Source organism: Bactrocera tryoni, chromosome 4, assembly GCF_016617805.1.
Source record: "Bactrocera tryoni isolate S06 chromosome 4, CSIRO_BtryS06_freeze2, whole genome shotgun sequence".
In the NCBI taxonomy this organism is placed as follows: domain Eukaryota; kingdom Metazoa; phylum Arthropoda; class Insecta; order Diptera; family Tephritidae; genus Bactrocera; species Bactrocera tryoni.
In genome coordinates, this window is record NC_052502.1 from 17,222,674 (window position 1) to 17,250,369 (window position 27,696).

At 35.9% G+C, this 27,696-nt stretch overlaps 5 protein-coding genes across 10 annotated transcripts in view; 3 read left to right on the forward strand and 2 right to left on the reverse strand.

The window, feature by feature from the left end:
* The first annotated feature begins 11,006 nt into the window (after nt 1-11,006).
* Nucleotides 11,007-12,449, forward strand: LOC120776189 (SREBP regulating gene protein). The gene is made up of 2 exons (XM_040106814.1): nt 11,007-11,368; nt 11,440-12,449. Exons 1-2 carry the CDS (start codon nt 11,282-11,284, stop codon nt 11,998-12,000), a joined length of 648 nt encoding a protein of 215 aa, XP_039962748.1. The 5' UTR covers nt 11,007-11,281; the 3' UTR covers nt 12,001-12,449.
* Nucleotides 12,450-12,943: 494 nt separating this feature from the next.
* LOC120776188 lies at nt 12,944-13,879 on the forward strand. Its single transcript, XM_040106813.1, has one exon. It carries the CDS (start codon nt 12,944-12,946, stop codon nt 13,790-13,792), a length of 849 nt encoding a protein of 282 aa, XP_039962747.1. The 3' UTR covers nt 13,793-13,879.
* A 947-nt stretch (nt 13,880-14,826) lies between these two features.
* Nucleotides 14,827-16,805, reverse strand: LOC120776186 (allantoinase). Its single transcript, XM_040106809.1, has 6 exons — nt 16,508-16,805; nt 16,221-16,372; nt 15,881-16,148; nt 15,670-15,815; nt 15,072-15,615; nt 14,827-15,015 (listed from the first exon to the last, which is right to left on the reverse strand). The coding sequence occupies exons 1-6, from the start codon at nt 16,661-16,663 to the stop codon at nt 14,857-14,859; spliced, it is 1,425 nt and encodes a 474-aa protein (XP_039962743.1). The 5' UTR covers nt 16,664-16,805; the 3' UTR covers nt 14,827-14,856.
* A 1,973-nt stretch (nt 16,806-18,778) lies between these two features.
* LOC120776187 (probable tubulin polyglutamylase TTLL1) lies at nt 18,779-22,553 on the forward strand. 2 transcript variants are annotated; one of them, XM_040106812.1, is made up of 7 exons: nt 18,779-19,185; nt 19,357-19,557; nt 19,645-19,835; nt 21,112-21,298; nt 21,362-21,563; nt 21,682-22,022; nt 22,387-22,553. In XM_040106812.1, exons 1-7 carry the CDS (start codon nt 19,175-19,177, stop codon nt 22,532-22,534), a joined length of 1,281 nt encoding a protein of 426 aa, XP_039962746.1. In that variant the 5' UTR covers nt 18,779-19,174; the 3' UTR covers nt 22,535-22,553. The 2 variants fall into 2 exon arrangements, with proteins under 2 accessions (XP_039962746.1, XP_039962745.1); XM_040106811.1 differs by lacking the exon at nt 18,779-19,185 and having other exon boundaries at nt 19,319-19,557.
* Nucleotides 22,554-24,625: 2,072 nt separating this feature from the next.
* The window catches only part of LOC120773973 (partitioning defective 3 homolog), a 61,030-nt gene continuing 57,959 nt past the window's right edge, over nt 24,626-27,696 (reverse strand). For all 5 annotated transcript variants that reach the window (XM_040103218.1, XM_040103217.1, XM_040103215.1 and 2 more), the window contains one exon: nt 24,626-27,412. In XM_040103218.1, coding sequence (XP_039959152.1) covers nt 26,803-27,412 — 610 coding nt within the window. In that variant the 3' untranslated portion in view covers nt 24,626-26,802. The remainder of the gene's footprint in view (nt 27,413-27,696) is intronic.

Genomic DNA, 27,696 nt, shown 5'->3' on the forward strand with positions numbered 1-27,696 from the left:
ACAATAATGGATTCTCAGAAAAAAATATTCAGATTGGATAGCTATAGCATATATCTGCCATACAAACTGATTGTTAATATTCAAGTTCTCATATGAAAACCCTTTTCATTTGAAAAGATATTTACACAAAATTTGGCATAGATTATTATCTAAAGTAGCGCTACAATCTCCGAACAAATTATTTAGATCGGACCACTATAGCGTATAGCTGCCATATAAACTGATCGTTAAAAACAAGTTCTTGTATGGCAAACTTTCTTATTTGAAAAAATATTTTCACGAATATTGGCAGATATTATTATCGAAGCCAGTGCTCCAATCTCCCAACAAATCTTTTAAATCTGATCACTATAGCATAAACCTGTCATACAAACTGATCGTTAAAAATCAAGTTTTTGTATGGAAAACTTTTTTATTTGAAAAGATATCTGCACGAAGCTTCTCAGAGACTATTATCCAAAGACACGCTGCAATCTCCGAACAAATTATTAAGAGCGGCCTACTATAGCATATAGCTGCCATGCAAACTGACCCGTGAAAACCAAGAAAAATTATTTTTATACCCTTTTATGCTATCAGAAAAGCAGCTGTTAAGGGTATTACAGCTGCTAAGCATTCGAAGTTAACGTTTTTCTTGCTTTTTGTTGTTTTTGTAACGAAGATTTTTTGTAATTTCAGCGGTTTTGCATAACAAACCAGCTTCAGCGCAATTTTCTGCGCATAATTATGGAAAAGTTGAATTTTATGCTGTGTTAAAGCAACTTTGTTTGCTTAATATTTTTGCGAATGTGCAGATATTAAACATCTCGCGGGCATACAGTTTTTGCGCCAATGCTTTTTCATAATTTTTTGCAATTTTTTCTCATTCACTTTTATATTTTTTGTGCGTTTAAATTTTTAATTTCCGCAATTTATGATTTGTAAATTGTTTTCATATGCGCCAATTGAGCGTACAAACACGCTAGCCACAGCGTAACGTAACGTAACGTTCGCAGGGAAACAGCGCGCACGCAATCCAAATCCAAAGTAAATGTATGTAAAGCACAAAAGTATATACATATGTTGCGCATACGCCATGGCCGCCAGCCACAATGCGGTGCTGCTCTTTGAATGCCCGGAAAATGTGCAAATTGGCGCATGCGCATGCGCGTGCCAAGCACACGAGTGTCAGTGGCGCATGTAATTGCGGTCATTGATTTGACTTGCCAGCCAGCTGCGGCTTTTTCAGGCGTGTCAGCGTGTCTGCAGCAGCTAAAGAGCGCATGCGGCACGACCGCGTTACGCCGGGCGGTCACAAAGCGCACTCGCACAAAGCAAATGACTAAAAAATGAAATCAATGAAAACAAAAGCAACTATGATTGGCAATTTCAAATATCTAGTTTTACTCTTTTTTTGCATTGCTTATTATTGCAGCTTGTTGTTGCGTAATTTCGATAGCCCACGCCCACGCCTCGAATGCTGACGAATTTTAATTTACTATTTCAAGTTCAACACTGGCTTTGGCCGGAAAGCTGTGGGCACAGCAGAAATAGGAAAGCAAATACAAAGTCATTAATGTGTGCAATCGAGCGGCGAGCAAAAACAAATAAACAAAGTCAACAAAATTGAATAAAAAAGAATATAAAAAAGTGGACTCATAGCCAAGCGGCGCTTGCAAAAATAATTGCAGCGGTCGAGGCGGCACGTGCTAGGCGCAGCGTTGGAAATGAAAGCATCTAACTATGTGTATACAATATATAAATTATGCAAACATATACATATATGTATATATATTCATATAATGTCATGCAATGATGCGCGACGGAGTGCTAACAAAGCCTAATAATAGCGGCAGGCAGTGCCGGCATCCAAAGTGAAAGGAAACTGATGTTCGAGCTTCCACGAAAAGCGAAATGTAAATAAACGACCAAGCAGCCAAGCGATAAAGGAAAGCAATAGGCTTTGAAATATATCATATGGAAATAAATATTGCTGACGGCAGTTATATTTCATGCATTTCGCGCAGCAGTGAAAGTAAAAGCCGAGATAATGTGCAATTCAACTGTGAGTGGTGGAGTTGGGCTGTGGAAGGATTTGCAGTTATCGAATGCCTTGGAGAAATAGAGAGTTAACTAAAGAGAAAAGCAGCAAGAGTAAGAGAGTGATAAAAAGTATGCTTGGAGAGATATAACTAGAGCAGTGGTCGGCATGAGATGATCTGTCAATGTGTTGGTGAGCACGAAAAAAAAGTAGCCCAGTGAGAAATTGGAATTAAAATTAAGCATCTAATCTAAATAATTAATAGTACAATGAAAATTAACAAAATGTCTTTTAAGGATATATTCCCTATTATCCTTAAAAGACTTGGAACATAAAAGGCATTGCATGGCACCAAAGGCATTTGGAATCATAAAATATTTCTCGCAGGGCATATTTGGTTTTGCGCTATAGTCTTGCGTGATGTTAATTCGTTGCTGGCTCGACAACGACTGTACGATAGAGCGTAAGCGTACGTGTGAAGTTAGTTTGCACATTTGTGCTAAGAAATGCCGACCACTGAACTAGAGCGAGAAGCAGTCAGAGAGAGAGAGAGAGAGAAAGTGATCATAAGTATGTTTCCTTCATACCATCATATACATATGTATGTATGTATGTGCTTGCATAGTTTTAGTGGATATCTGCAATTTCACTCGATCAGTAGTAGCCATGTGCAATTCTCAGCCAACTTATGAAATGTCATATTTTGGAGACTTGTTTAATAAAAATAGTAGTTTTGCATCTTTTTGTTAATGATTTTTAGATGAGCCAATTATAGCTTAAGTTTTAACTCTTAACTTGATATTTGTTGATTAAAATTTGAATTTTTTCCGTTAATTTGTCAATAGATGGTGTTGCAGTCGTATTTCTCCAGTGCTACCAATCACATTGTGTCATACCTTAAAGACTTTTTTGACTGCCCAATATTTTAAATTAAAAAATACATTTCGTTTGGGACTTAAAATGATAAGCTTACATTAAATTAAAGCCTCAAAACTGAGTTGTATGAATTTTGCACCTAAATTTTGAGGTTATGTGAAAAAAGTCTGGCAACAAGTGTTATAGATCCTTTCATTGCCTACAACATTGTCATATAACTTTTTTGTATAGGACTCGTAGTTTTGCCGGAAAAATTGATTTGATTTTTAAAAATTCAATCACGTTCCTTTCCCTTTCTTTCTCCGGCCTCAGATCGCTCATACTCTATTTTTTCTTTGCATAATGTTTGATTTTTTATCTTTCGTTCTCAATAAATTACATACTAGGCATCGGTTGCCTTGTACTACTGCAGAAGATCCATTTACAAAGGTGGAGACTCTCCCCAAAGGTAGCTCTTTGACTTTATGAAACCATAGTTAAGCCTATAAAGTTCTACAGAGTTTTTTTATGAAATTTTTATTTTGGGTACTGTGAGTTTTTTTACGCTTGAATCAAAGCTTGCGGGGACGTTTGGCGGAGGAGTCCACAGTCGCGAATTTTCTATCAGCTCCAATTTCAAGCGGTCCATCCATCCGAGTTTCTATCTATATACTGGCAAGAGCTGTTATCGCAGAAGCACATTTCATAAAACTTTCCGAGAAATGTTTACGATAGTGTAACAACAACACAACAGCGAATTAAACGACACACACCTAACCCAGAAGAAAGTCGAAACCTCATCAAAATATATTACACAGTAGTTAGGATCCTAATCTACGACATACAGTAATTTTCAACAACTAAATTTTTTATAAAAATATTTAGCTAAAATTAAATAAATCATTTATTTATAGCCTAGAATATTGGTAAAAAACTCTATTTTGAAAAAAATTTAAAATATGTTTTTCAAACAAAATATTAAAATAAGCTAGAAAGCTTATAAAAAATAAAACTTTCGGCAAAAAAATATATTCTGAAATAGAAGAAAACGAAAAAAATTATTATTGAAAAAATTTTTGTTTTTATTTTTTAATATTAAATTTTAATTTTTATAAAAAATAAACAATTTATTACGAAAATATTATCAAGTTGATAAACAAAATGATGAAAACTATATTTTGGAATATAAAAAATAATTCTAAATTTACAATTTAAAAAAAACATGCAAATTTTTTCTAGAAATAAAATTTACTGAAAATGTATTTATTTTTGTTTTTTTTTTTTCATAATTTTTTATAAATTTTATATATTTAAATTTATATATAAATTCATATTTTATATATTTAAATTTATATATCTATAAAAATTCCTTAAAAAAAATAAATTATAAAAATTTAAACAAATATATTTTTCAGTAAATTTTATTTCAGCAAAAAATTCTACTTGATAAAAAATTATAAAAAAAATGTATCAAAATTTATGTAATTTTATTTTTTTCTAATATACTCGTATATGTATATTTTTTTGAAAAAATATATTTTTCAAAATCAAATGACCGCCACTTTTTACGTGCATTTCGACACAATTGTAGATTATATAATATGTACGTACTTATGTAAGTATTTAGTTCAGTGGCAAGCACATTCTATGTTTACTGTTGCATGCACGTCGAACTGTGACTTATTTTTGCCCCATAATTACTATTTGTTTGCGTTTTTGAGGCTACACCGGTACGTGCTCCACCACACAGTCGTTCCAAGTAGACGCACCGTTTTCATTCCCAACAAACCTGCATACACACATTCATACATACATATGTAAATACTCAAAAGCAAACACATTGTGAAATTGATTTTTCTAGCTTAATTGGAGCAATTAAACATTTGTTTTGCGAAAACAAAAATGGCACAACAACAGCGGCAAGCAAAAGCAAAAGCAAAGTAAAATTCATTTGCACACGAAATTGGAGTTCAGGGTCTCGGCGGCGGAAGGTCACTGGCTAAATGTTTTCACGCCGCCTCAAAGTAACTGGAAATGCACATTTACAACACTTTTTTGCTTTATTTTAATGTATTTTTTTATTTCTGTTGTAGCTCAGCGCTACGTGTGCACTACCGTTCACCGATGTGCTTGTATTAAATATTATTTATGTCGATTTGAGATTTGTTGCGCCGATTTCGTAGGCTGTGCAAGTTCAACTGCTTTCGTAGTTGTTGGTTTTGTTTTTGTCGATTTTCCGATTTGTTTATCTTTCACTTCGACTGGATTTAGGCTGTCGCAATGCCGAGCGTGAATGAAACTGCCATTTAGTTTAGTTTTTTAGGTCAATTATTTTGAAATGCATTCACTTTTGTATTGAAATGGAAAGGTTTGAATAGAGATTTGCAACTGATTTTCAAATAAATAGAGATTTTAAACTAATTTTCTTTGTAAATTAAAAACAACAAAAAATATATATATAAATCATGTAATTAGGTTTGGAAGTGGATCTTATATTAATAACATTAAATAGAATATTCGAACCAGAGATGTTTGCAATAGATGGCCCTAAAGAGGTCCACCTAGTGTGAAATTAAAAAAAAATTTTTTTTTTCGACGGGTAATGCTCGAAAATTATACAAAAAGATGCGGCGACTAACAGAAGGTTTCAAGACCGGAGCATACTCCTGTAGAAACCCCAGAGGAATGGAGGGAACACTTCTCCAGCCAGCTGAATGGTAGTGAAATACAACACCAGGAGATAGTGGAGCGGACATTGCCTGACCATGAAGAAGTTCGAATAGTAATTGCCCGTCAGAAGAAAAACAAAGCGGCGGGGGCCGGATTGCCAGCCAAACTAATCAAATACAGCAGCGAAGGACTGATAAGGAATGTAGGGTATGATCGGACGAAATCATGCCTAACGATTGGAATTTAAGTATGCTCTTCCCAATCCACAAAAAGGGAGACCCCACAATCTGCGCCAACTACCGTGGGATTAGCCTCCTCAACATCGCATATAAGGTTCTATCGAGCGTATTGTGTGATAGACTGAAACCGGGAACGGGGACGACCCCTCCGAGCCGTTCAATACAAAACGAGGTTTCAGACAAGTCGGCTCTCTATCGCGCGACTTCTTCAATCTACTGCTGGAAAAAATAATTCGAGCGGTAGGCTGATTAGAGAAAGTGCAATCTTCTACAAGAGTGTACGACCCCTCCGAGCCGTTCGATACAAAACGAGGTTTCAGACAAGGCGGCTCTCTATCGCGCGACTTCTTCAATCTACTGCTGGGGAAAATAATTCGAGCGGTAGAGCTGATTAAAGAAAGTACAATCTTCTACAAGACAGTACAACAGCTGGCGTACGCTAATGACATTGGCCGTAACAACCTCGCTGTTATTTCTACTTTCTCCAGGTTGGACAAAGAAGCAGAGCATATGGGCTGTAGTGAACAAGGGACCAGACGAAATGTCCAATCGTCGCACTCGCGGCTTGGCTACTACGTCACTGTTGACAGTGATTACTTCGAAGGCGTGAATAATTTCGCCTGTCTTGGAGCCAGCATTAACACAAACAACAACTTTAGTCTCGAAATACAACGCAGAATAACTTTTTCCAACAGATGCTACTTCGGAGTGAGTAGGCAATTGACAACAGTCCTCTCTCGACGAACAAAGACCAAACTCTATAAGTCACTCATTACTGCCGTCCTACTTTTTGATGCAGAGGCATTGACAATGACAACAACTGATGAGTCGACGTTACGAGTTTTCGATAGAAAGATTCTGTGGAAGATTTATGGTACTTTGCTTATTAGCAACGGCGAATATCGCATTCGATGAACAATGCGCTGTACGAGTTATGCGACGGCATAGAGATAGTTCAGCGCATTAAGACAAAGCGCCTACACCGGCTAAGTCCTGTCGTCTGAATGGATGAACACTAGCTCTGTGAGTATTCGACGCAGTACCCGCCGGCAGAAGCAGAGGAAGAGGAAGACCTCCACTTCGTTGGAAGACTAGGTAGAGAAGGACCTGGCTTCGCTTGGAGTTTCCAATTAGCACCATAGTGCGAAAAGAAAAAACGACTGGCGATAACCTCGTAAGCGGTGTCTACTTCAGTAAAGAATAATGAAAGGTTCTACAATTTTCGTATTAACAACTTTTCCACATAACGTTGAAATTCTTCTTTTTCTTTATTGGCGTAGGCGTACGTTCAAAAATTCAACCAATCAATTCGTGAAAAAAAAAAAAATTTCTCCAACTTCTCAGTGGAACATTATTCTACAATAATAATTGATAGCAGGACTGATATCCTGGATATGCTCACGTGAACATTTTTTGAAACCCCCTACTTCAGCACTGGCTAATTTTTGACTTTTAAATTTGATTGATAATTTTGGATTTTTCTGTAATCCTATAATGTTGATAATAGTATTAATTAATCAAAAATATTAATTGCCTTTTTACGACACTTCAAAAATCACCGGAAAGTCATGTCGCTAGACTAGTCCGTAATAAAATTTATCAAAACATTAATGTTCGATTGCTTTTAATTTTCAAATATTTCGATTATGAATTAATTGCAATAATCTCATCATTTTCGAAATCACCTGTTAGCCACTTGAAACAAAATTTCGAAATCTGATGAAACTGAAGAAAACTAAAAATAAATTTCAATTTCACTTTGCAACGCGATTATTTACTTTTCATGGCATTTTTGCGCCCACCTTTTGTTTAGATTTCGAATTCTCATTGTGTAACGGATGAAGAAAGAACGCTTGACCTCACCTATTTTAGCTGCGGCTCGACGCAGACATGCACAGAACGCTCATTACTTTTGCTAAATTTCACTTTATAAAACTTTTGTTGTTGTTGTCTTTGAATAAACGCAAAAATTTCTTCTTGGCATTTGCGAATATTTCGATTATTCTAATTTTCAAGTAAATAAATAAACAGACGAGAGGAATTAAAAACGCTAAACAAAGCGAAATTAAACAAAAGTCAGCATTGTTGTTGCTATTGTTGCTGCTTTGGTTGCACATCAACGTCGCCATCAATTTGATTCAAACTCAATTCAGGTAAATAGTTGTCTACAATCAACTGCAGCGAGTGAATAATTTGGGTAGACAGTTGGGGGGTGGTGAGTTGACGGACAGGCAGTGGGGGTGGTCATTGTGCCGCTGAGGTAGCCAAATTTACTTAACGATTGCAGATGTGTGTGTGAGTGTGTAGTTGTGTGCTGAAAATCGATTTGATCTTTCAGTGCGATATCAGCTCAGCAACGCCGCGAATTAGCGCAAAATATCAAAAATTGCAACAAAAATGCCACAGCCGCTGATTGCTGCGCCAAGAGTGTCTATTGCAGTGGAGGAGAGCCCATCCAACTCAATTGCAGACAGCGGAAGCAACACAATGAAATGTCACAGACGTTGGCAGTGGGTTGGTGGCCCCATCAGGCAAATAGCTGAGAATCGGCGCACCGACAGCGGCAACAACATTCAGCACAGTTGTGTTATGTTTCTGCAACTGCAGCAGTGTAACAGCAGCAACATAGTTGAGGCAAGCCACAAAGGCCAAAAAAATGCTAAAAAGCTGAGAAAATGCTTTGACATTGATTGACACAATCGAGCGCACGATATTTAAATGATCGCCTGTCGTGGCCCGTCGGGGACAAGTCAACGCTGTCGTCAAGCAATGCCATAACATTAATACTCGGCAATAATACTTAGATGCGAAAAGTGTGTGTAAATGTATCAAACAGCTGTAGGAAACCACTTCAACACTGTGGCAACAAACACAGCAGCGGCTGCCACAATTGAAGTTGATTGTCATCATAGCTGCCGCTGTCATCGTGGTCGCGGTCGGCGCTACAGTAATCTTTAGCTTATCGCTTACAACATTTGTGGCACTCATACTGCACATACATATACATATATAACTGTACAGTGTGCCATTTTTTTCTAGAAGTGATTTTGACCGTCATAAATTAAAATTATTTTGAATTTCGCAGCTCGGTCATAAATTATAGATAAAGATTAAGTTCTCAAGCAGCAAAGACGGTGAACGCATAGGACGCCTTCGATCCAACCCAAAAGAGCTTGTTACCGACGAAAACCTCAAAAAAATCCACAAAATGTTTTTTGATGACCGCAAATTCTTCAACATATAATATAATTCACCAATATTTGGTCACGAGAACGCTCTGTGAAAAGTGTTGAGCTCATTTTTGGACCAAAAAAGGCGTGGAGTTGATGATTCTGAGCAGTATTTGGAGATATTCAGGTGTAAAAAATCCGACTGTTTGCGTCGATATGTGACCATCATGTCACTCCGAAGTCCAACAGGCAGTCATTCGAGTGCACTGCACATGATAAACCCGCTTCAAAGTGTGAAAACACGAAGAGTCTGGCAAGGTAATGGCGTCTGTATTTTGGGATGCGCATGAAATAATTTTTATTGACTACTTTGAAAAAGGAAGAATCATCAATAGCGACTATTACGTAACTTAGACTTACCGTTATAAACTAGGTAGGATCTTCGAAATAACAGCCCTTGGCCGGATAAAATCCGGGTCAATTCCAGTTACTTAGAACCGGCTGTTTTAGGCATTGTTGGAATTGCTCGAGTAGTTGCGAAAAACGAGAGTGACCCTTGCGCAGCTACCTTCTGGATATTGTAGAAGGTTAAACGCTTACTTATCCAAAATCGACCCCGACATATTAATTATACGTACTATGTCCAGCATGCATGATACTAGCCATCTCATTACATGCCATGCTAACCCTACACATCTGACACCATTCTCCATTCGGTCCGACCCCGTCGAAATAGCACGTTTCCAGGGCCTAACGTTAGATGACGTCGATGACAACTTATCTAATCCTTGCCATCCTAACGGGGCTTAAGTACACGTTACAACAGCAACAAGAACTAATACGTAACATTATTGGACCGTTTGTAGAATGAAATCGCCGAAAAATTACCGCATTTAAAAATAAAAGAAAGTGCTGCTTCACCAAGAATGCACTTCGAATTGCTTCAGTATCCACCGTTTTCTACAGATCTGGCACCCAACGACTATTTCCTGTTCTCAGATCTCAAAATAATGATCGCTGGGAAGAAATTTTTGTTGAATGAAGAGGTAATCGCCGAAATTGAGACAACAGAACTCGAAAACAACTCGAAATCTTTATTTGCCACAGATTACTGTTCAGATCGAACTATATAGTGTATATATGTATGTTGTTGTTGTTTTGGCGGAGTTATCTAATCCCCGTTGTGGTGGTGAGGATTAACCAAGTTTCGATTCCCACGACAGCCGGTTCTACGCACCGGAATTGACCCGGCTATCATCCGGCTAAATGCCATAAGAAATGAAAAAAGGGAATATTTTTGAGTAAAACGAAAATGAAAGATTGCGAAAGAAAATTTGTCAACGCATACTTTCTGGACGCACTGAACTGAATGTTCTTTCAAAATATTTACTTAACAAAATGTATAATCAAGTTGTTGAGAATATCATCCAGAGATAAAATATCATCTATTCATATCTCCTAGCTCGGTGAGTGAGTAGAAAATGGCAATGCGGGTACATACATACATATATATGTATGTCCAAATGTGTGTGTGTGTAAGCATTACTTATGGATTTCCAATTGTCTTTAGGTTACCTTCAACTTGAAAGTTATTTCCAAATACAGAAAATCCGCTAGACTTTCTAATTGACATTCCTATCAATTAAATTATAAAATATAGTCTACAATTCGGTTCGAATTAAGTACTTTATTTATTTTTTGTTGGCATTTGCTTCGTTTTAAACGTACATGTATAATGAATTATCAAAAGTTATCAAAGACACGAACCACTTTGAATAACCAATTGTTACTTTGCTTACAAATTCATCAGTTGTACTATTATACACATATTTCTGTTCGTGTGACCTTTAAATTCAAACAATTTTAATTTATCAAATCTTAAAATTTCTTTAACATATAATTTAAAAACACAAAGACTTCTGCGCGATATTTAAAAATAAATTACATCAAAAATCTCTCAATAAAAGCTAAAATATCAACTAAACATGATGGCAACACCATCAACAGCTGATCAACTGTCTGATTATTACTTTTGTTTTGTTGTATCACTGCGTACTCGCATTTCTCCAATAAAAAGAGAGAAAATAAATTTATATTAATTTATTGTCACATTGTTTGCAGAAAATTTTGTGTTAAAAGCGTTCGTACAAAACTATAAAATGTTTTGAAACATTCCTAATTGGTCGATGGAGAGCCCACGTTTGTGTACGTGAATTGGATGCGCATAGGTCATATGTAGTAAACTTTGAGAGTCGCTATGTCACAGCAAATTCACCAGCTAGCGTGCCAGCAGTGAACTTTACACAGCAATCAGAGAGCAAAGGACAATGTGGCCACGATTTCTTGGCCGACGTATCCTTTATATAACCATCACGTTACTTGCCCTCATATTTTTACTAACGAATTTACTTAAGGTAAGTGCTTTATTACATATGTATATACCCACTAGAAAACGGTCTCACCTCCTCCCATTACTCATTAACAGTTTGGTGGTCTACGCGCACTGCATGCGGACAATGTGCTTACCGTGCAACGCACACGCCCACTTATATGGCGAACGCTACAGGAACACCTACTGCCCGAGGAGTCACAGAATCGCACCAACGACCCAGACATACACTGCCGCAATTCGGTGCAAGGACGCGATTTGCTCGTCGATGATCGCGGTTTCCTTTGCCGACGCGAACATCTCTTATTGCCCAGCAATTGCTGTGACATCGAAGTGCCCGAAACACAATATTACACATGCGATACATGCAATACAACAACACATTGCTGTGATATATACGAATATTGCGTCTCTTGCTGTCTACATCCCTCGAAACGTGCACTGTTGGAGCTAGTGTTGCGCACAATTACTGGACGTCAGGCAGCTGTCTATGCGCATGTCGAGGATCATTTCGAATTGTGTTTGGTCAAGTGTCGAACGAACTCGCACTCTGTGGCGCATGAGAACAAATATCGTGATGGCATGCCCAAATACTGTTATGGACAGACAGAAGCACATGAATCACAACGTGAAGTGTCGGGTGGCGTGGCACGTTGATTGTGCCACAGTAGTTAAAGCAAAAGTGGTAGTGACAAATCGGTTGATTTAAAAGTGTTTTGTGTATTAACGACTGAAGTCTATTAAGTTGCTTAGAATTTTAGACACAACCAAGGTGGCTTTACATGCGGTTATAGGGCAAAACAAAACTACAAAAATACGCTTTAGAAGAAATGCTAATGTTTTGTGTGAATGATAATATGCCGGGTATATTTGAAGTGTAGTGTTTGTATGCATGTAGAACTGTTGGAAGACAGCTACAAATCATGGTAAAACTAACAAATAACACTCATGAGTGCGTTATTAAGACAAAAATTATAATAATCAACGAAAATTACCATGACAATTGAAGATTAAGTATTAAAATAGAATATAGCAGTAAATTAAATTAAAAATTTTAAGTACCAGGTATGTAGACTTAAGTGCGTTAGATTTATTTAACTAACTTTCAAATAATACTCTCGAAAGCTTTTGTTTAGCAAAAGTATAAAATTATTGTAATAATATTAATCACATTAATAAATATAGAATTTAATTTTTTACACCTTATTTGGCGTTTTTTCTCACTGATTGAAGCAGAAGACAAAGCATCGAAATATAGTCGCATTTATGCCAGTTTAAGTACGGACAATTTCTTCTGAGATTGCAGCGATGCCTATCGTAATAATATTTGACAAATTTCTTGAAGATACCTTGTGAAATGAAAGAGTTCTCCATACAAGCATTTTTGGTTTTTTTGGGGAGAAAACGACGGGTGCGAAATTTCAGAACGATATCTTAAAAACGGAGGGAGAACATTGTATACACTTTGAATTCAAACCATAAACACATCAGTTTTAATGAAGTCAAAATAAAAAAAAAAAAACAGAATTATTTTTTTCAATTTAATCAATTCTTTCTGATATATTTTTCTGCACGTTTATTTCAATTTTAAGCCAACAACATGAACTGCTTACGCCATCACCGTTACGATTGTGGGATCTGTCATGGCGATTCACCCAGAGTTTCCAACTGCAATATCAATTTACTATCGCTGGATGAGATTGTGCAAGTTATGCAGAAAGTAGTAAATGACACGGTCTGTACTGCGCTGCAATGGATATTGAGTGATGTCACTGGAGAATATTTCTATCCGGATCCGAAAATTGTACCCGATACGAAAGAGGACTATCCCGATTTTCTTAGCTTTGATGCTATATATAAGGAGAAGTGTATTAATTGGGTTAATATACAGGACTTTTCGGTGAACGAAATATTCCAGCAAGTACGCGATTATATATATCTATGGAATTTATCGGAATGTACGAAATTTACGCTCGCCATCAATGACAAAGCCACTATTGTACCAAATAAAGGTTCGAGATATTTTCTAGATGCCACGTTTTCGAAACCCACACCAGCTTGCCCCAACCCCTTAGCGGTGGCTAATGTACATTTCACCGCTATTGTACCAGCACACCTGCCAAAACATTTTCCCGTTAAAGTAATGTACCGTTTTGAGGGTTATCGTCGACAATATCATACGCATGGTCGGCATGAAGTGCGCAGCAAGGATTTTCAGCGATACTTTATCGATTCAATACTGCAAACAAAGTTAATATTCTATTCGAAAATATTCGAATGTCGTCATCCACATGTGAAATTGAACAAAAGTCCACTATTAGCTGAAGAAGCAGAGGAGGAAGATGATACTAAAGGCTTTGACAGTAATAAATCTGATGATGATGAAGACGTATCACGAAAGGAACAAACAGATGTGTTAAGCTTGATTAGCACGCTTTTGAAGAAGTGAGCAAAAACTGTGTACATGATGAACGTAGACTGTATAAGAGTATGGAAAAACTCAGTCTGTCGATTTTGTTCTTTGATATGTATGTAGCGAGCGAAATATGAAAATATTAAATTTTTAATGGTTTTGAGATGTGGAATTGGAATTACTAGAATCTAGAAAGCTTTATATGAGTTCCTAAAGCTTCTGGTATCAAATTGGTTAGGTAGCATTCGTGTCGTTTTATGTGGGGTTATGTTGAGAGTGGAAAGCATTTAATCTCCTGACCATGACAAAAGACCTGGATAAGTCCATTCCCATGACAGTGGGGTCTACGTAACTGGAACGGACTCGGATTTTAAACCGGTCAAAGACTGTCAACTCGAGAGATTTCTGCAGCTTCAACAACAACAACAATAGTAACAACAACAGTAACAACAACAGTAACAACAACCTGGATAAGTCGAACGTTACAAAAATATTCTACAAAGTTTTTCTGTCGCAGAAACCATACATTTTCCACGAGGTTAGGCCACCGGAACTGCTGACTGCGAATGTAGAGCGACCTTTGGGCAACCTCTTGCTAGATACCGAGGCATATTAAACTCTTACTTATTTAGAATCGAACCCGATATGCAAAATATAAATCCATGAGTTCTCACATGATCACAACTTTGCATGCGCAGCGACCCCAACTCATCTAACACCCCTCTCTCTATAGTCTGATCCAGTTCAAACAGCACATTTCCTGAGCCTGCCATTAGATGAATTCGATGACAACCAACAAGACTCGTCGAATGTATGTACGTAACCGTAACGGAATCGGATTTTTATCCGGTCGAGGACTGCCAACTCAGCAGATTTCTGCCGCTACAACAACATCAACCAACATGAATCTACCACCTAAGCAGGGACTAGATAACCGTTACAACAAGAACAACAGTTTCATTAGGGTCATGTGCAACGTTACTAACATACATATGACATGATTAAGGCAAAATATGTCAGAACTTAATATTTAAAACACTTATTCTTAAATTTTTATGACACTTGTGAACCTTAATCTTCATATTAACAAAAAGCCAGCATTACATTCGTACAAATTTAACAATTTTCTTAGTAGTTTTACGCAGCAACACTTTACCCAGTGGCTGGCCAAAGCCCTCGTACTGCTGATAAACGTGCAAGCCGCGCACAACCGTGGCATGCACCACGCCGCGTAAGCGTTGGTCCATGTAAGGTGTAGCCTAAGTTGAAAAACATTCAAATATAAATCAAATCTAGTCTTGGAAAATCCAGATACCTTATTGGTGGAGAAAAGCATATCCGCCGACACGTTAAATTCCTCTTCCGGATCCCATATGCAAAAGTCGGCATCATAACCCTCTTCAATTCTGCTTTTGAAACTCGATAGACCACAAAGCACGGCGGGATTTTGACACATTAGACGATAAATGTGCTCCATGCCGAGCCCTTGTGCCTGACACTGTGTCCAAACTATTGAGAGACCCAATTGCAATGACGAAATGCCCGGCCAAGCATTCAAAAAGTTGCCACGTGCACGACCGTAATTCAAACACTTAACGCCCGGCGTCGCTGGCGAGTGATTGGAAGCGATAATATCCAAACAGCCATTCTTCAAAGCTTCCCACAGCGCTGGTTGATTGGATTTGTTGCGTATTGGCGGTTGGGCTTTGAACTCCGTGTGACAATCTTCGATTTGCTCGGCTGATAGCGTTAGATAGTGTGGACAAGTTTCGGCAGTTAGGTCCGCGCCTGCACGTTTACATTGCGCCACAATGGGCAGCACATCTGCGGAGCTCACATTCATGATATGCATATGTTTGCTAGAATATGGATCGTCAATAGCAGTTTCACATAATTTTTACAGTCCGACATACCCCTTATATGCAGTGGCCAATTGACTGATCAATTGGACGGCATTCACCTCCATTTCGGCAGGACGTGTACGCGAGAAGGACTCATATTTTTTGGGTTCCTCCTCATCAGGTCCGATGGGAGTCTTCAATGGAAGTTCAGCATTGAACTAAAAATTAAATAAACTTGTATTTTTGCTCATTTTAACGCTACGTGCGCTTTCGAGTTTCTTACAGCCACAACGGTTCCGTCTTCTAGTTTATCTATCACCGCCTCCAGCCCTTTTCGATTGATGGCGGGAAAAGCATCACCAACTGGCGCCGGTGTAGGCGAAAGTGTGCATTGTAGGCCTATAACACCGGCGGCTAGTAGTGGCTCGGCTTCCTGGGCATTCTCGGGCACTAATCCACCCCAAAAACCGACATCCACATAAATCTTTCCACGCGCCACACCGGTTTTTGTCTTTAACGCCGAGACGCTGGTTGTTGGGGGTATAGTGTTACTAAAAAGATCGGTTTTTTAAGGAATATTCGTGAATCGCCTTATCTTAATAACAAATATATTCGGTACGTACGTCGGCCGATCAATGATCGTTGTAAAACCGCCGGCAGCTGCTGCTTTCGTTGCTGTTACAAATCCCTCCCAATCTTTACGTCCCGGTTCGCTGATGTTTACATTGGCGTCTATCAGACCCGGCATAAGCACTTTGTCGCCAAAGTCATAGACCTACGACAAATCAAAACAAATAGAGCGCATTGGTATAAAGAGTTCAGTTCAACCGTCTGTTAGCCGGCAAAACAATACAATTCGAATTTCACTTTCACTCTCTTCGCCGCTCTTCCGCGCTCTCGTTAAACTCACCGCTTCCGACTCCGTGTTGTAGACATAAGTATTCACCTCTTGTGCAGTGCGCAAGACCTTACGTATTATGCCCTCTGTGTCGACGATAATGCCACCGTTCAAGAAGCCCTGCTCGGTGCCAAGGAAAATACGTTTGCTGAGGAAAAGCAAATCCATTTCACAATTGAAGTATGCACAATCAGGACACTTTTTTCGGTTATTTATTCAAGTTTTACGTTTCTTCAGTTTCCTCGAAATTTATAACTCCTTAATTGAAATCGAAAATAAAAAAAATATTTTCTTCTATGTGCTATATTTAGAAAGCTCTTTTGATTTATGTACTTCCACACGCGATCACCGAAAAACACTGAATGATCACTGAGCACTGAACAAGTAAAACCATTTCACTTTACTTATGAAAAGCTCCGAAGCTTTCTTTTTGGTAAAATTCTCCAACAACTTATTTGAGGTAAGTTTTCAGTATTTTTCAAATATATGTAAATCAGAAATTAACGAAGTTTCATTTAAATTTCGTTATGTTGGAATTTGACTAGAGACAGTTCCTGACTTTAAAACAGTCTCTTCAAAGTTTTCTAATTTCGTCTTGATATAAAAATAGAAAGGTACCCAGAGTACATAAGGCACAAAATCACTTATCTAGGGATAAAAAGGATAAACAAGTAAAGCTAACCAGCATATGAAAATTGAATTCTCAATACATCAACTAAGATGACTGAGTTCATCCAGTTTTTATAACAACAATCCTCTTTACATATGGTTCTCCCCGCAATTAGAGAAGATAACGCTTTCAAAGACGTTGGGATTCGCAGGAATTTTCAAAATCTGTGATAACTTATTGCCATCTGTTGAATTCCAGTACTAAAAACCTAGATATTATATAGGGTAGACTCCATCTAAAGCAAAAATAGGAATATTTCGAAGGCTTTCTAAATCGAATATATAAAAGAAAGCCCCTTGTATTACCACAATGCCACCTCCTGCACTTTTAAAACAGAAAAGGGTTGATATTTTCGACACAGTTAAACGAGAATAAAAGAAAAGTGAAAAGGGATCGTTCCAATAATCCAGCGAAAGTAACTACAGTTTGCTCGACTTTAGTAATAACAAGAAAAAACGTTAACTTCGGCTCCACCGAAGCGATAATATCCTTCACAGGTGCATTTCTTATAGCATAACAGGATATAAAACGATTTTTATCTTGATAATGATCGGTCAGTTTATATGGCATCAATGCAATAGATGGGTTCGATCTGAACGAATTGTTCCAAAATTGTTCTGTTGCCTCGGACAATAAACCATGCCGAATTTCGTGAAGATATTTCGCCAAGTCAACAAGTTTTTCATACAAGGGCTTGGTTTTGAGCGGTTAATTTGTATGACAGCTATATGCTCTTGTGGCCTGATCCCGTCGCTTTAGACAAAATAAAAAACAGATCAGTAGAAACGATGTGCGCGAATTTTCAGATCGAAATCTCAAAAACTGAGGGACTAGTTCGCGTATATATAAAATACAATAAGATAGACGAACATGGCTAAATCGACTCCACTCGTCTCGCTGTTTCTTTGTAAATATTTGGATAGATCTCCGACATTTTCTTCTGGGTGTTACAAACTTAATTTCCCCTCTTCCGACTATAATTAGTTATATGAGGATACAAAAGTTCAAAATTCTAGTGTCAAAAGCGCCCATAAGTATGCATTATCTACAAAATATTTGCTTTCGGTATGTAATGTTGATCTTTCGAATGAGTTTCATAAAAATGTCTCTCATATTAACAAAAGCCTTCATTGCAAGAGTTCTTCTTCTTCTTAATTGACGTAGACACCGCTTACGCGATTATAGCCGAGTTAACAGCGCGCCAGCTGTTTCTTCTTTTCGCTACGTGGCGCCATTTGAATATTCCAAGCGAAGCCAGGTCCTTCTCCACTTGGTCCTTCCAACGGAGTGGAGGTCTTTCTCATCCTCTGCTTTCCCCGGCGGGTACTGCGCCGAATACTTTCAGAGCTGGAGTGTTTTCGTCCACCCGGACAACATGACCTAGCCAGCGTAGACGTTACACCTCTCAATTTTGGGAAGTGAGCATCTTCCAGCGAAGTTTTGGACAAGTCTTAAATATTTATAGACAAAAATTACATACTTTTACATAAAAATTATATACAGACTTAAATACTTGAAAAAGCAAATATAAATTGTGAATAAATTCTTTTACATGAAGACTTTTCTATTTTGTCTGTATATTTCACTTGGAAATAGAAAAAAGAAAGCGATAATACAACAAAAAATAAATTTACATATTTTCGGGCAGACAAAGACTAAGTCAAAGCGCATGTTTTTAGTGAAATATTATAGAAAATAACGGCAAAAAAAATCCTTAGCAACACTAAATTATTAGCAGCAATACGAGGCGCCTGTTGGTTCAATAAAACGAAGTGTAAACAAACGCAAATACATACACCCACACATATGTACGTATGTTAACAACTGCAAAGGCCGTCCTAAAGCATTTAAATAGGACATTTAGCGCAACATTCGCGATCCTTAATTGTTTTGATTGCAACGAACTCCACTTCGATAAGGATATTAGCAAATAAATCACAAGCCCAACAACCGTTAAATATAGCATAATATCGTGAATCAAACAATTGAAATCGAATAGAATTGACTAAATGTATGGCAGGTGAGTTGAGCGCTTAAGTACAACAATACATAAATAGTAGAGTAGCATAAGTTTGTGGCATATCTAACATACGCTGAGCGAAAAATCACTTATTAATTTAAAATACTTATTATATAAATGCATATTGCTTGAAATGTTTAAAAAATACAAATTGAAAAAAACTCCACGCAGAGCGGGCAATGCGGTACCACACGAACGTATGCGCATAAGTTTTTGCACCGATTTGGACAAATCAGTTTTGGTGAATAATTTCGAGAAACGCGGTTGGTCGCAAGTGAGTCCCGATGATGATTGGAATTTTTATTGGGCGAGCGTGCAGACGTGTCGCAATATTTTTAGCGTCGACAGCGGCTATCGCATGCACGACAATCAGTGAGTTACAGATATGTTAAAGTATTGTAATACAAGTATAAATATGCTTTATGAAATAAGTAAAAAGTAATAATAAATTACTTACAGAATGATCAATCACTTTCCCAATCACTATGAGCTGTCGCGCAAGGATTTGTTGGTGAAAAATATTAAGCGTTATCGCAAGGATTTGGAGCGTGAAGGCAATCCACTGGCGGAGCGCTCTGAGCCAACAGCTGCCGGTGCGCCGCGTTATGTGTATTTGGATTTCGTGCCCATCACATTTGTATTGCCGGCGGGTAAAAACATTTTAGCATTTATTATTTAAGCTGGCGCTTTTTCCTTTTTTTTCACAAGCTTTAAAGCTGACGTTTTTTATTTTCTTTTTTTACAACCTTAATAGCATATATATTTTATTGATGACTTTGTAATAGATATTTTATGAAATACTTTTTTCTTTATTTTGGCATTTTATTTTTTACTTTTTTTACAAATAGCTTATATTTTGATACACATTTTATTTTCTTATTTTATTATTATTTGCACCTTTACCCTTTTTTTACCAATAACACTTTATTACTTTATATATTTGCTATTTCATTTATCAACTTTGATTTTTTTTAACAAATAACTTATTTTTTTATTACACATTTTATTTATTTTTTGTTATTATATTTATAATTTACACTTTTTATATTTTATTTTGCTATTTTATTTATAATTTGCACCTTTTACACTTTTTTTGCAATAGCACTACCACTTTATTACTTTATATTTTGCTATTTAATTTTTCACTTTTGATTTTTTTTTTGACAAATGGCTTCTTTTTTTATTACACATTTTATTTTCTCATTTTCTATTTTATTTTTAATTTACACTTTTTACATTTTATTTTGCTATTTTATTTATAATTTGCACCTTTTCTACATTTTTTCAAATAGCTTATTTTTCTCTTATTTCTTTTTACACATTCAAACTTTTTATTTTGCTATTTTATTTATAATTGCACCTTTACACTTTTTTGAAAAATAACTTTTTTTCTTAATTATTTTTTTTACACTTTCAACCTTTTTCCTTCGCTATTTTATTTATTTTCACATCCTTTAACCTTTTTTTTTCACGGAGCTTATTTTTCTTTTAGCACACGATTTTTTTTTAACTAACTACACTTTTGAAGCTTTTTTTAGCATATTTTAACCGTTTTCATTTTAACCCACTTTATTTTCTTTTATTATTTACTTACATACTTTCACACATTTTACTTCTTATTACGCTTTTTGGCTTACACCTTTTGCCACTACTTTTCTTCTACCACTTTCTTTTTACACTCACTGGTTTTTATCGATTTATTTTAAATTTTATTTTGAACGCATTGTGTACACCTTAAATTATAATTATATTTTTTTATTTTTATTTATTTCCATTTCTTAAAATTTTCGCCTTTTTTACTACATGACATATTAATATGATTTATTTATTTGCATACATTTTAATTATTATTAAACTTTTTTCGAAAACACTTTTTCCAATTGCAGAACTCACGATTTTAATTAAACATTAATTAAATGTTTTTAGATTACAATATGTTTGTTGAGGAGTATCGCAAAAACCCACAAAGCACTTGGATCATGAAACCTTGCGGCAAATCACAAGGCGCCGGCATTTTTCTCATCAACAAGTTGTCAAAATTGAAGCGCTGGTCACGCGAAGCAAAGGGTCCTTTCCACCAACAATTATCCAAAGAGAGTTATGTCATCTCCAAGTAAATGTCATGCACTTTAATTGTATGCAATTATTTTTTAACTACACTGTTTTCAAACACTAGATACATTGACAATCCACTGCTAATTGGCGGCAAGAAATTCGACTTGCGGCTTTACGTGTTGGTCACCTCGTTTCGCCCACTAAAAGCATATCTATTCAAGCAGGGCTTTTGCCGCTTCTGCACTGTCAAATATGACACAAGCGTTACCGAGCTGGACAATATGTATGTGCATCTAACGAACGTGAGCGTGCAAAAGCATGGCGTAAGTAGGAAGTCTGCAATAAAATGAAAAGTGTCAAGTAACAAATATAACCGCACTTTACCGATTTCTTTTTACTTACATACTTTATTTCATTTCCTTTTCCACCTTCCGTCTAAAGGGCGAATACAACAATCTGCACGGCGGCAAGTGGTCTGTGCAGAATTTAGCGCTCTACTTAGAGGGCACACGTGGCAAGGAGGTGACGGATCGCCTCTTCGGTTCAATTGCTTGGCTAATTGTGCATTCGCTGCGCGCTGTAGCGCCAGTGATGGCCAGCGATCGCCATTGCTTTGAGTGTTACGGCTACGATATAATAATCGACAACAATCTGAAGCCTTGGCTAGTTGAAGTGAATGCATCACCGTCGCTTACCTCAACAACAGTCACTGATCGCATACTAAAATATAAACTAATCGATAATATATTATCTGTAGTGTTACCGCCGGACGGTGTACCCGAGTAAGTGCAAGAAAATTTGTTAATTTTACACGATTTTTCACTTTTCACGCGGAGCACGAAATGACGCTGCGATTTTTGCACAATTCCAACGGTAAACTGTAAAGTGTAATGGCGTACTGTCAAAGTAGCGGAAATTTTGTGTGTGTGGGTGTGTCAACATCTGTTTAGCAAGGTTGCCAACCGCGTGGTTTGGTGCTTGAATATGTTGTGAAACCGGATAAAGTTAATGCAGTGCTTTGTTTGAATTTGAATTTGAATACATTTTTAGTTGCTATATTTTGTTATTGATTGTTTTTATTAGTTTAAAATTTTTTAAAGTAATATTTGTTTTTCTGTAATATGGCTTTATTTTCTCTTTTTTTAGCGTGCGTTGGAATAAAATACCTAGCGCAGATGCTTTGGGCAATTTCGATTTGTTGCTCGATGAGGAGCTGGCAGCGCAAGAAGAACAAGCACAAACTGCACAACCGAGCACGAAAGGCAGAGGCGCTGGCGGCAATCGTTGGAAGTGATAATGTAGTGTCATTTTGAAAATGCTATATATTTTTTAACTATTTTTATTTATTATTTTTTTTGTAACGAAAGAAAATTGTTAAGTGAAAAATAAATAAAAGTTATCGATTACTTACGTGTTCGATTTGTTGATAAGTTTTGTGTACTGAAATGCCAAAGTGAATAGAAAAAACAAATGTTGAGGTTATTTTTTATAATTTATTAATTATTATTTTTAATTTTATAATTAATAGTTTTTATATTTAAAATTTATTCTATTTTTATATACATTTATTGTTTTTGTTTTAATTTTTTTTCTGTATATATGTATGTACATACATTTATATAAAATTGGTTTAAATTCGTTATGAGACAAATATAACAATTTTTGTTGGACTTTTCATCCTTTATAAGGTTGAAATGCTGAGGAAAACGCTCATTTTAGTGATTCTCAATGTTAATTGGCCATTCAAAGGCATTCGGATTATAAGCAGCCGAAGCAGTTACCGCGACTGAATCGTGTTTATGTCGCTACAACAACAAAAACAACAAGAAATGTAGCCCTCTGCATGATAAGCTCTTCCATCGCCTGCATTTTAAAGTGTTTTTAACTTTAAAAGTCAAAACTGAAATAAATTTCATTGTGGGTTGCCAGCGTGTTTCTTATTTGTAAAGAAATATGAAAAATATTTTCTTCATTTTTTGGCTGAAATTGAAACATAAATCTAGCATAAGTCACGTGCAATCGGATTAGTTACACAAACACCATAACAAATCACATAAACACAAATTACATTTATTTTAATATTTTTTCTTTATTATTAATTTGGACATAATTTTATTGTATCGTTTTAATTTTTTTTATTACTGGTAATTAACTTACATTTAAACGTTTATTTCAAATTACAATATTAACTTACAAAGCTACGGAATTTATACTGAGCAATATTAGTCACTTAGTAATATTTAAGGTTAAGTACATGTCTATATGTAAGTTTGTATATAAAACTAATATTTTTAGTAGCTAATTTTAAAGCTAAAGTAAACACAAACTAAACAAATATTTATAAATGAAAATGATGGAAAAAATTGGAATGAGAGAAATGGAAAAAAATAAAAAATAATTATAATATAATAATTAATAATAATAAAAATAAACAAAAATTATTTGAAAAAAAATAATATATTAAAATATTAAATAAAAATTTGTAAAAAATAATAGTAATACATATATTACAAAATAAACAAAAATTAATTAGAAAAAAAGAATAATATATTAGCGTAAGTAACAAAAATTAGTAACAAAAAAAACTAAATTAATATATTATACTAACAAACAATAATAAAACAAACAAAAATCGGCGCAGCTTCTACAAAATTAAGTATTTTCACAAACACTTTCAAACCACGCTTAACAAAAAATTAATGAAATTAATTGCATTAAATGTAATTAAACATATATAGACAAATATTTTAACAGTTATGTACGCGCTTATGTTATAAATGTCAGAAATGTCTTATGCTTTCACTTATATTGTATGTATGTAAATTAAATTATAAATATTACAAATATTATTTACAAAATGTTAACACACATACGTATATAGAAATACATACATATTACACACACAAAAATGTTAAAGGACAAATACATACACGTATATACATACATATGTAAATGAACAATGAGTGCGTTTGGTTGGTGTGCTAGAGCGTTGCGGCGGCGTTAAATGTGTGACTTAAAAGTTAGGTTAGGTTAAAGATGGCTTCATGGCGTCAAGGTGTGCCCGAAATTGGTTGAAAAAAATTGTTATCATGTATAAGCATTTATGCAATGTTTTTGTTATTTACAAAAATTTTTTACAAAAAAAAATTGTGTTTACAAACAAACATATACATATGTATGTAAAGCTTTAGACACATTTTCTTGCTTAAATTCAAGAGTTGAATTTATAATTTTTCATTTATTTCGCTTTTAATGCAAATTTGTATTTACATTTTAATTTTTGTTACAAAATTTTGCTTTATCGTGAATTATTTTTCACACACAGATACTAAGCTCTGCTGTATATAGTTGTTTTTGTAAATTTTTGTCAATGTTTTTCGTTTTATATTTCATTTTAAATTTCAAAAATATTGAAAAATTGCATTTTTGTAAATGAATTAAATTATTATGCACTGTAAGTAATTTTAAACGCCTAGTTTGCGCTGCTTAAGTACAAAAATAGTTAGTAGTTGGTAGTAGTAGTAATATTTTTGGAATGAAAATGTACACTATTAACTTTTAATACTTTTAATTAGAAAAACTTTAAGTAGAAAATAAGTTTTAAGCATTTTTTCATAGACAAAGGTGGCTACACTGAAGCCAATTGGATTTTACTTCCACTGTGACAGGTGGAATAGAGTACGAGTGGAAATTTGATTGTTATTGTTTATTGTTGAAAGTCAACATTCAGATATAATTGGATGAATTTTTTTCGCAATTTCAGTGTGCAAAATAATTTTTTTTCTTTCAACAATTTTTAGTTGTTTTTAAGAGCGTTTCGGCATATTTAAATAGTATGAAAAGCAGTAGTTAGTAGTAACAAAATTCGAAGTTTTCAAATGCTCACAAACTTGGTTTAGTCAGAGCGGCAGCTAAAAAGTGGACGAAATTAGAATAAATTTGTAATAATAAAGCTTGCTGCATAATTCAATATATAGACATAAATTAGCTACGGCAACGGCTTTTAAAGCTACGCAAAATTCTTTCCAAATAGAAATATTATTTCCAAATATAAATATTATTTCCAAATATAAAAACAAATGTCAATATATATTTTTAAAAACTATATACATACGTCTTTATATGTCAACTATTAACATATGTTTGCGTTAAGAATAACGAAATTCGCATTTTTAGAACTTTAACGTAACTCATATGCACTATTCACTTTTAGGTTATGTGCTTAATTTTTTTAAGAAAATTAATATACAACAAAATATTTGTTTCAAAAGTGTTTTTTTTTTAATTGTAACGTCACTAATAAGCACGCTGGCGTGTAGTTTTACACTTTTAGGTTATGTGCTTAATTTTCAAAAATTAATTTATAACAAAAATTTGTTTTCAAAAGTGTTAATTGCCGCGTTATAACACAAAATAACAACATAAGCTTGCCGTTAATGCTAAATATGCACAAAGAAATAGCTAACAAGTAGTTATTATTAAGAAAATAAGCATACACTCATTTATTTTTAATTGCTGTTACAATAATTACAAATTAAACAAAAAATACAATAATTATAGCATATTGTATGTACGTATAAGCATTTTCTGCCACGCTATAGCTTTAATTTGCTGCATTTTGGTGTCTACGCATTATATATATTAAACACAGAAAATAAAATATAATATTCCACATATTTTTTAAAGAAAATTATGCTGCTTTCTGACGTAAATAAATGTATAATTACATATCTACGCGCTTGTTGGCATACTTTTGCTTTATTTTTAACTTAATTTTAGTGTTTAGTTCGCGCCTAACCTCACTTTGAGCAGTTGGCTCCTTAAATCTACTTCGTATATTTATGTATGTACGGATTTTTTCGTTTCGTTTTTTTTGCAGTAATAAATTTACAATATATTCGATTTATTTTAACGCTATGCAGACGACATTGCTGCATTTAAATAATTTTTAAATTAAAAACAATACTGTTCAAGCTGCAAACTATGCAAATGCTGCAACGGAATGTATGTTAGTGTATATATAAATGTAAATTTCGCAGAATAGCTGCAACTACCGTTAGCGCTCAGCTTACACAATTCTTTTATATATAATTTTAACTTTAATTACTTAAAATATTTATGATTACAAATTCTACATTTTGTAATTGTATGCCAGCACTTGATATTTTTTTGTTGTTGTTTGTTTTGTTGCAGTCTCATGATTTAAGGATTTCGTACCAATTCCTGTGTGCCACATTGAACATAATTTATTTACAAATTTTCTTTTTCTCTCAGCCAATTTTTTTTTATTTTGTTACACGAACGCTTTTGTATTGCTGTTGACTTAGAAACCCGTCGACGGCGACACACGCTTTAACACTCGGTGGCGAGGTAGAATATCTCCACCACATCCGAGTCCACATCTTCGTAGTCATTGTCGCCACCAGCGCTGCTGCCATCATCCATTCTGCCACCACCAACATCACACGCATCGCGCGCCAGCTCAGCGTACGCTGTATCACCAACCGCCGCGCGGTTTGCTTGTTCTACGCCACGCCTTGGGCGCAGCACCGGCACCTATAGTCACACTTTCGATGCGTGCGGCTGCGCGCCACCGCTAACGACTGCGCTCGCAAATTGCGGCTGCTGCTTCTGTACCGTTTGGTATGTGGGTTGTTGTGCGGCGATGGCCGCTGAGCTCTGATCGCGTATGGTCACGTGTGTGACGAAGGGACCGCGACTGCGCGCGCTGCTGTTGAGTGAGGCGGGCGAGAAGCCATTCATGCCCGCCACTTTCCAGTGTGGTTGCGCTTGTGGTGGTGGCCCAACTGTTTGCTGTTGTGCTTGTTGTTGTTGCTGCTGCTGTTGATGATGATTGCTGTTGTTGTGTTGCTGATGTGACTGCTGTTGTTGCTGCTGCTGCTGCACGCCATTCACCGTTATCGGTGAGTGATGTCCGTTTTGCTTGAGACTGCCATTGCGCAGCTGATGATGTTGCGCCGCCGCCGCGGCTGGACTCACACTGTGCTGCACCGTCTCGTACTCATAGTATGTGGAGGTGGGACGCAGCAGGTTGCTCTTGTCGGCAGCGCTGCCGCTGTTGCTCAACATGGCGGCGTGATGATGATGATGCTGCAAGTTGATGTCCTGTGAGCGGGCGCTGCGTTGCGAATGGTAATGCTGATGACGGCGACTGCACAGACCGCACAAACACCCATCGAAAATGTACAGCGGCAAAGCGTAGGGCGTGACAAAGCAAGGGCGCGAATGTGAGTATATGCAAGAGAGAACGTTTACAGAAGGGAAAAATGGCATGAGTAATGTTGATGTGGTGTGAGAAATATATATCAATATGTGACCTGGTCTACGAAAAGGGAGCTAACGTGCGAAAACTAGTTATGACTTTTTGGATTCTATCACGTGAAAAAGCATCTCATCTTCCATCCGATCCAACTAAAAAGTGAAAATTGATTTTTT

What these genes read in the sequence shown, in the direction of transcription:
- LOC120776189 (XM_040106814.1), top strand. Translation starts at nt 11,282, where the DNA reads ATGTGGCCACGATTTCTTGGCCGACGTATCCTTTATATAACCATCACG. An exon ending in TACTAACGAATTTACTTAAG is followed by an intron (nt 11,369 to 11,439) that starts GTAAGTGCTTTA and finishes ACTCATTAACAG; the next exon opens with TTTGGTGGTCTACGCGCACT.
- LOC120776188 (XM_040106813.1), top strand. Translation starts at nt 12,944, where the DNA reads ATGAACTGCTTACGCCATCACCGTTACGATTGTGGGATCTGTCATGGC.
- LOC120776186 (XM_040106809.1), bottom strand. Translation starts at nt 16,663, where the DNA reads ATGGATTTGCTTTTCCTCAGCAAACGTATTTTCCTTGGCACCGAGCAG. An exon ending in AAGACGGAACCGTTGTGGCT is followed by an intron (nt 15,816 to 15,880) that starts GTAAGAAACTCG and finishes TTTAATTTTTAG; the next exon opens with TTCAATGCTGAACTTCCATT. An exon ending in TTGGCCACTGCATATAAGGG is followed by an intron (nt 15,616 to 15,669) that starts GTATGTCGGACT and finishes TCCATATTCTAG; the next exon opens with CAAACATATGCATATCATGA.
- LOC120776187 (XM_040106811.1), top strand. Translation starts at nt 19,319, where the DNA reads ATGTTTAAAAAATACAAATTGAAAAAAACTCCACGCAGAGCGGGCAAT. An exon ending in GAGAGTTATGTCATCTCCAA is followed by an intron (nt 21,299 to 21,361) that starts GTAAATGTCATG and finishes TTCAAACACTAG; the next exon opens with ATACATTGACAATCCACTGC. An exon ending in TGAGCGTGCAAAAGCATGGC is followed by an intron (nt 21,564 to 21,681) that starts GTAAGTAGGAAG and finishes TTCCGTCTAAAG; the next exon opens with GGCGAATACAACAATCTGCA.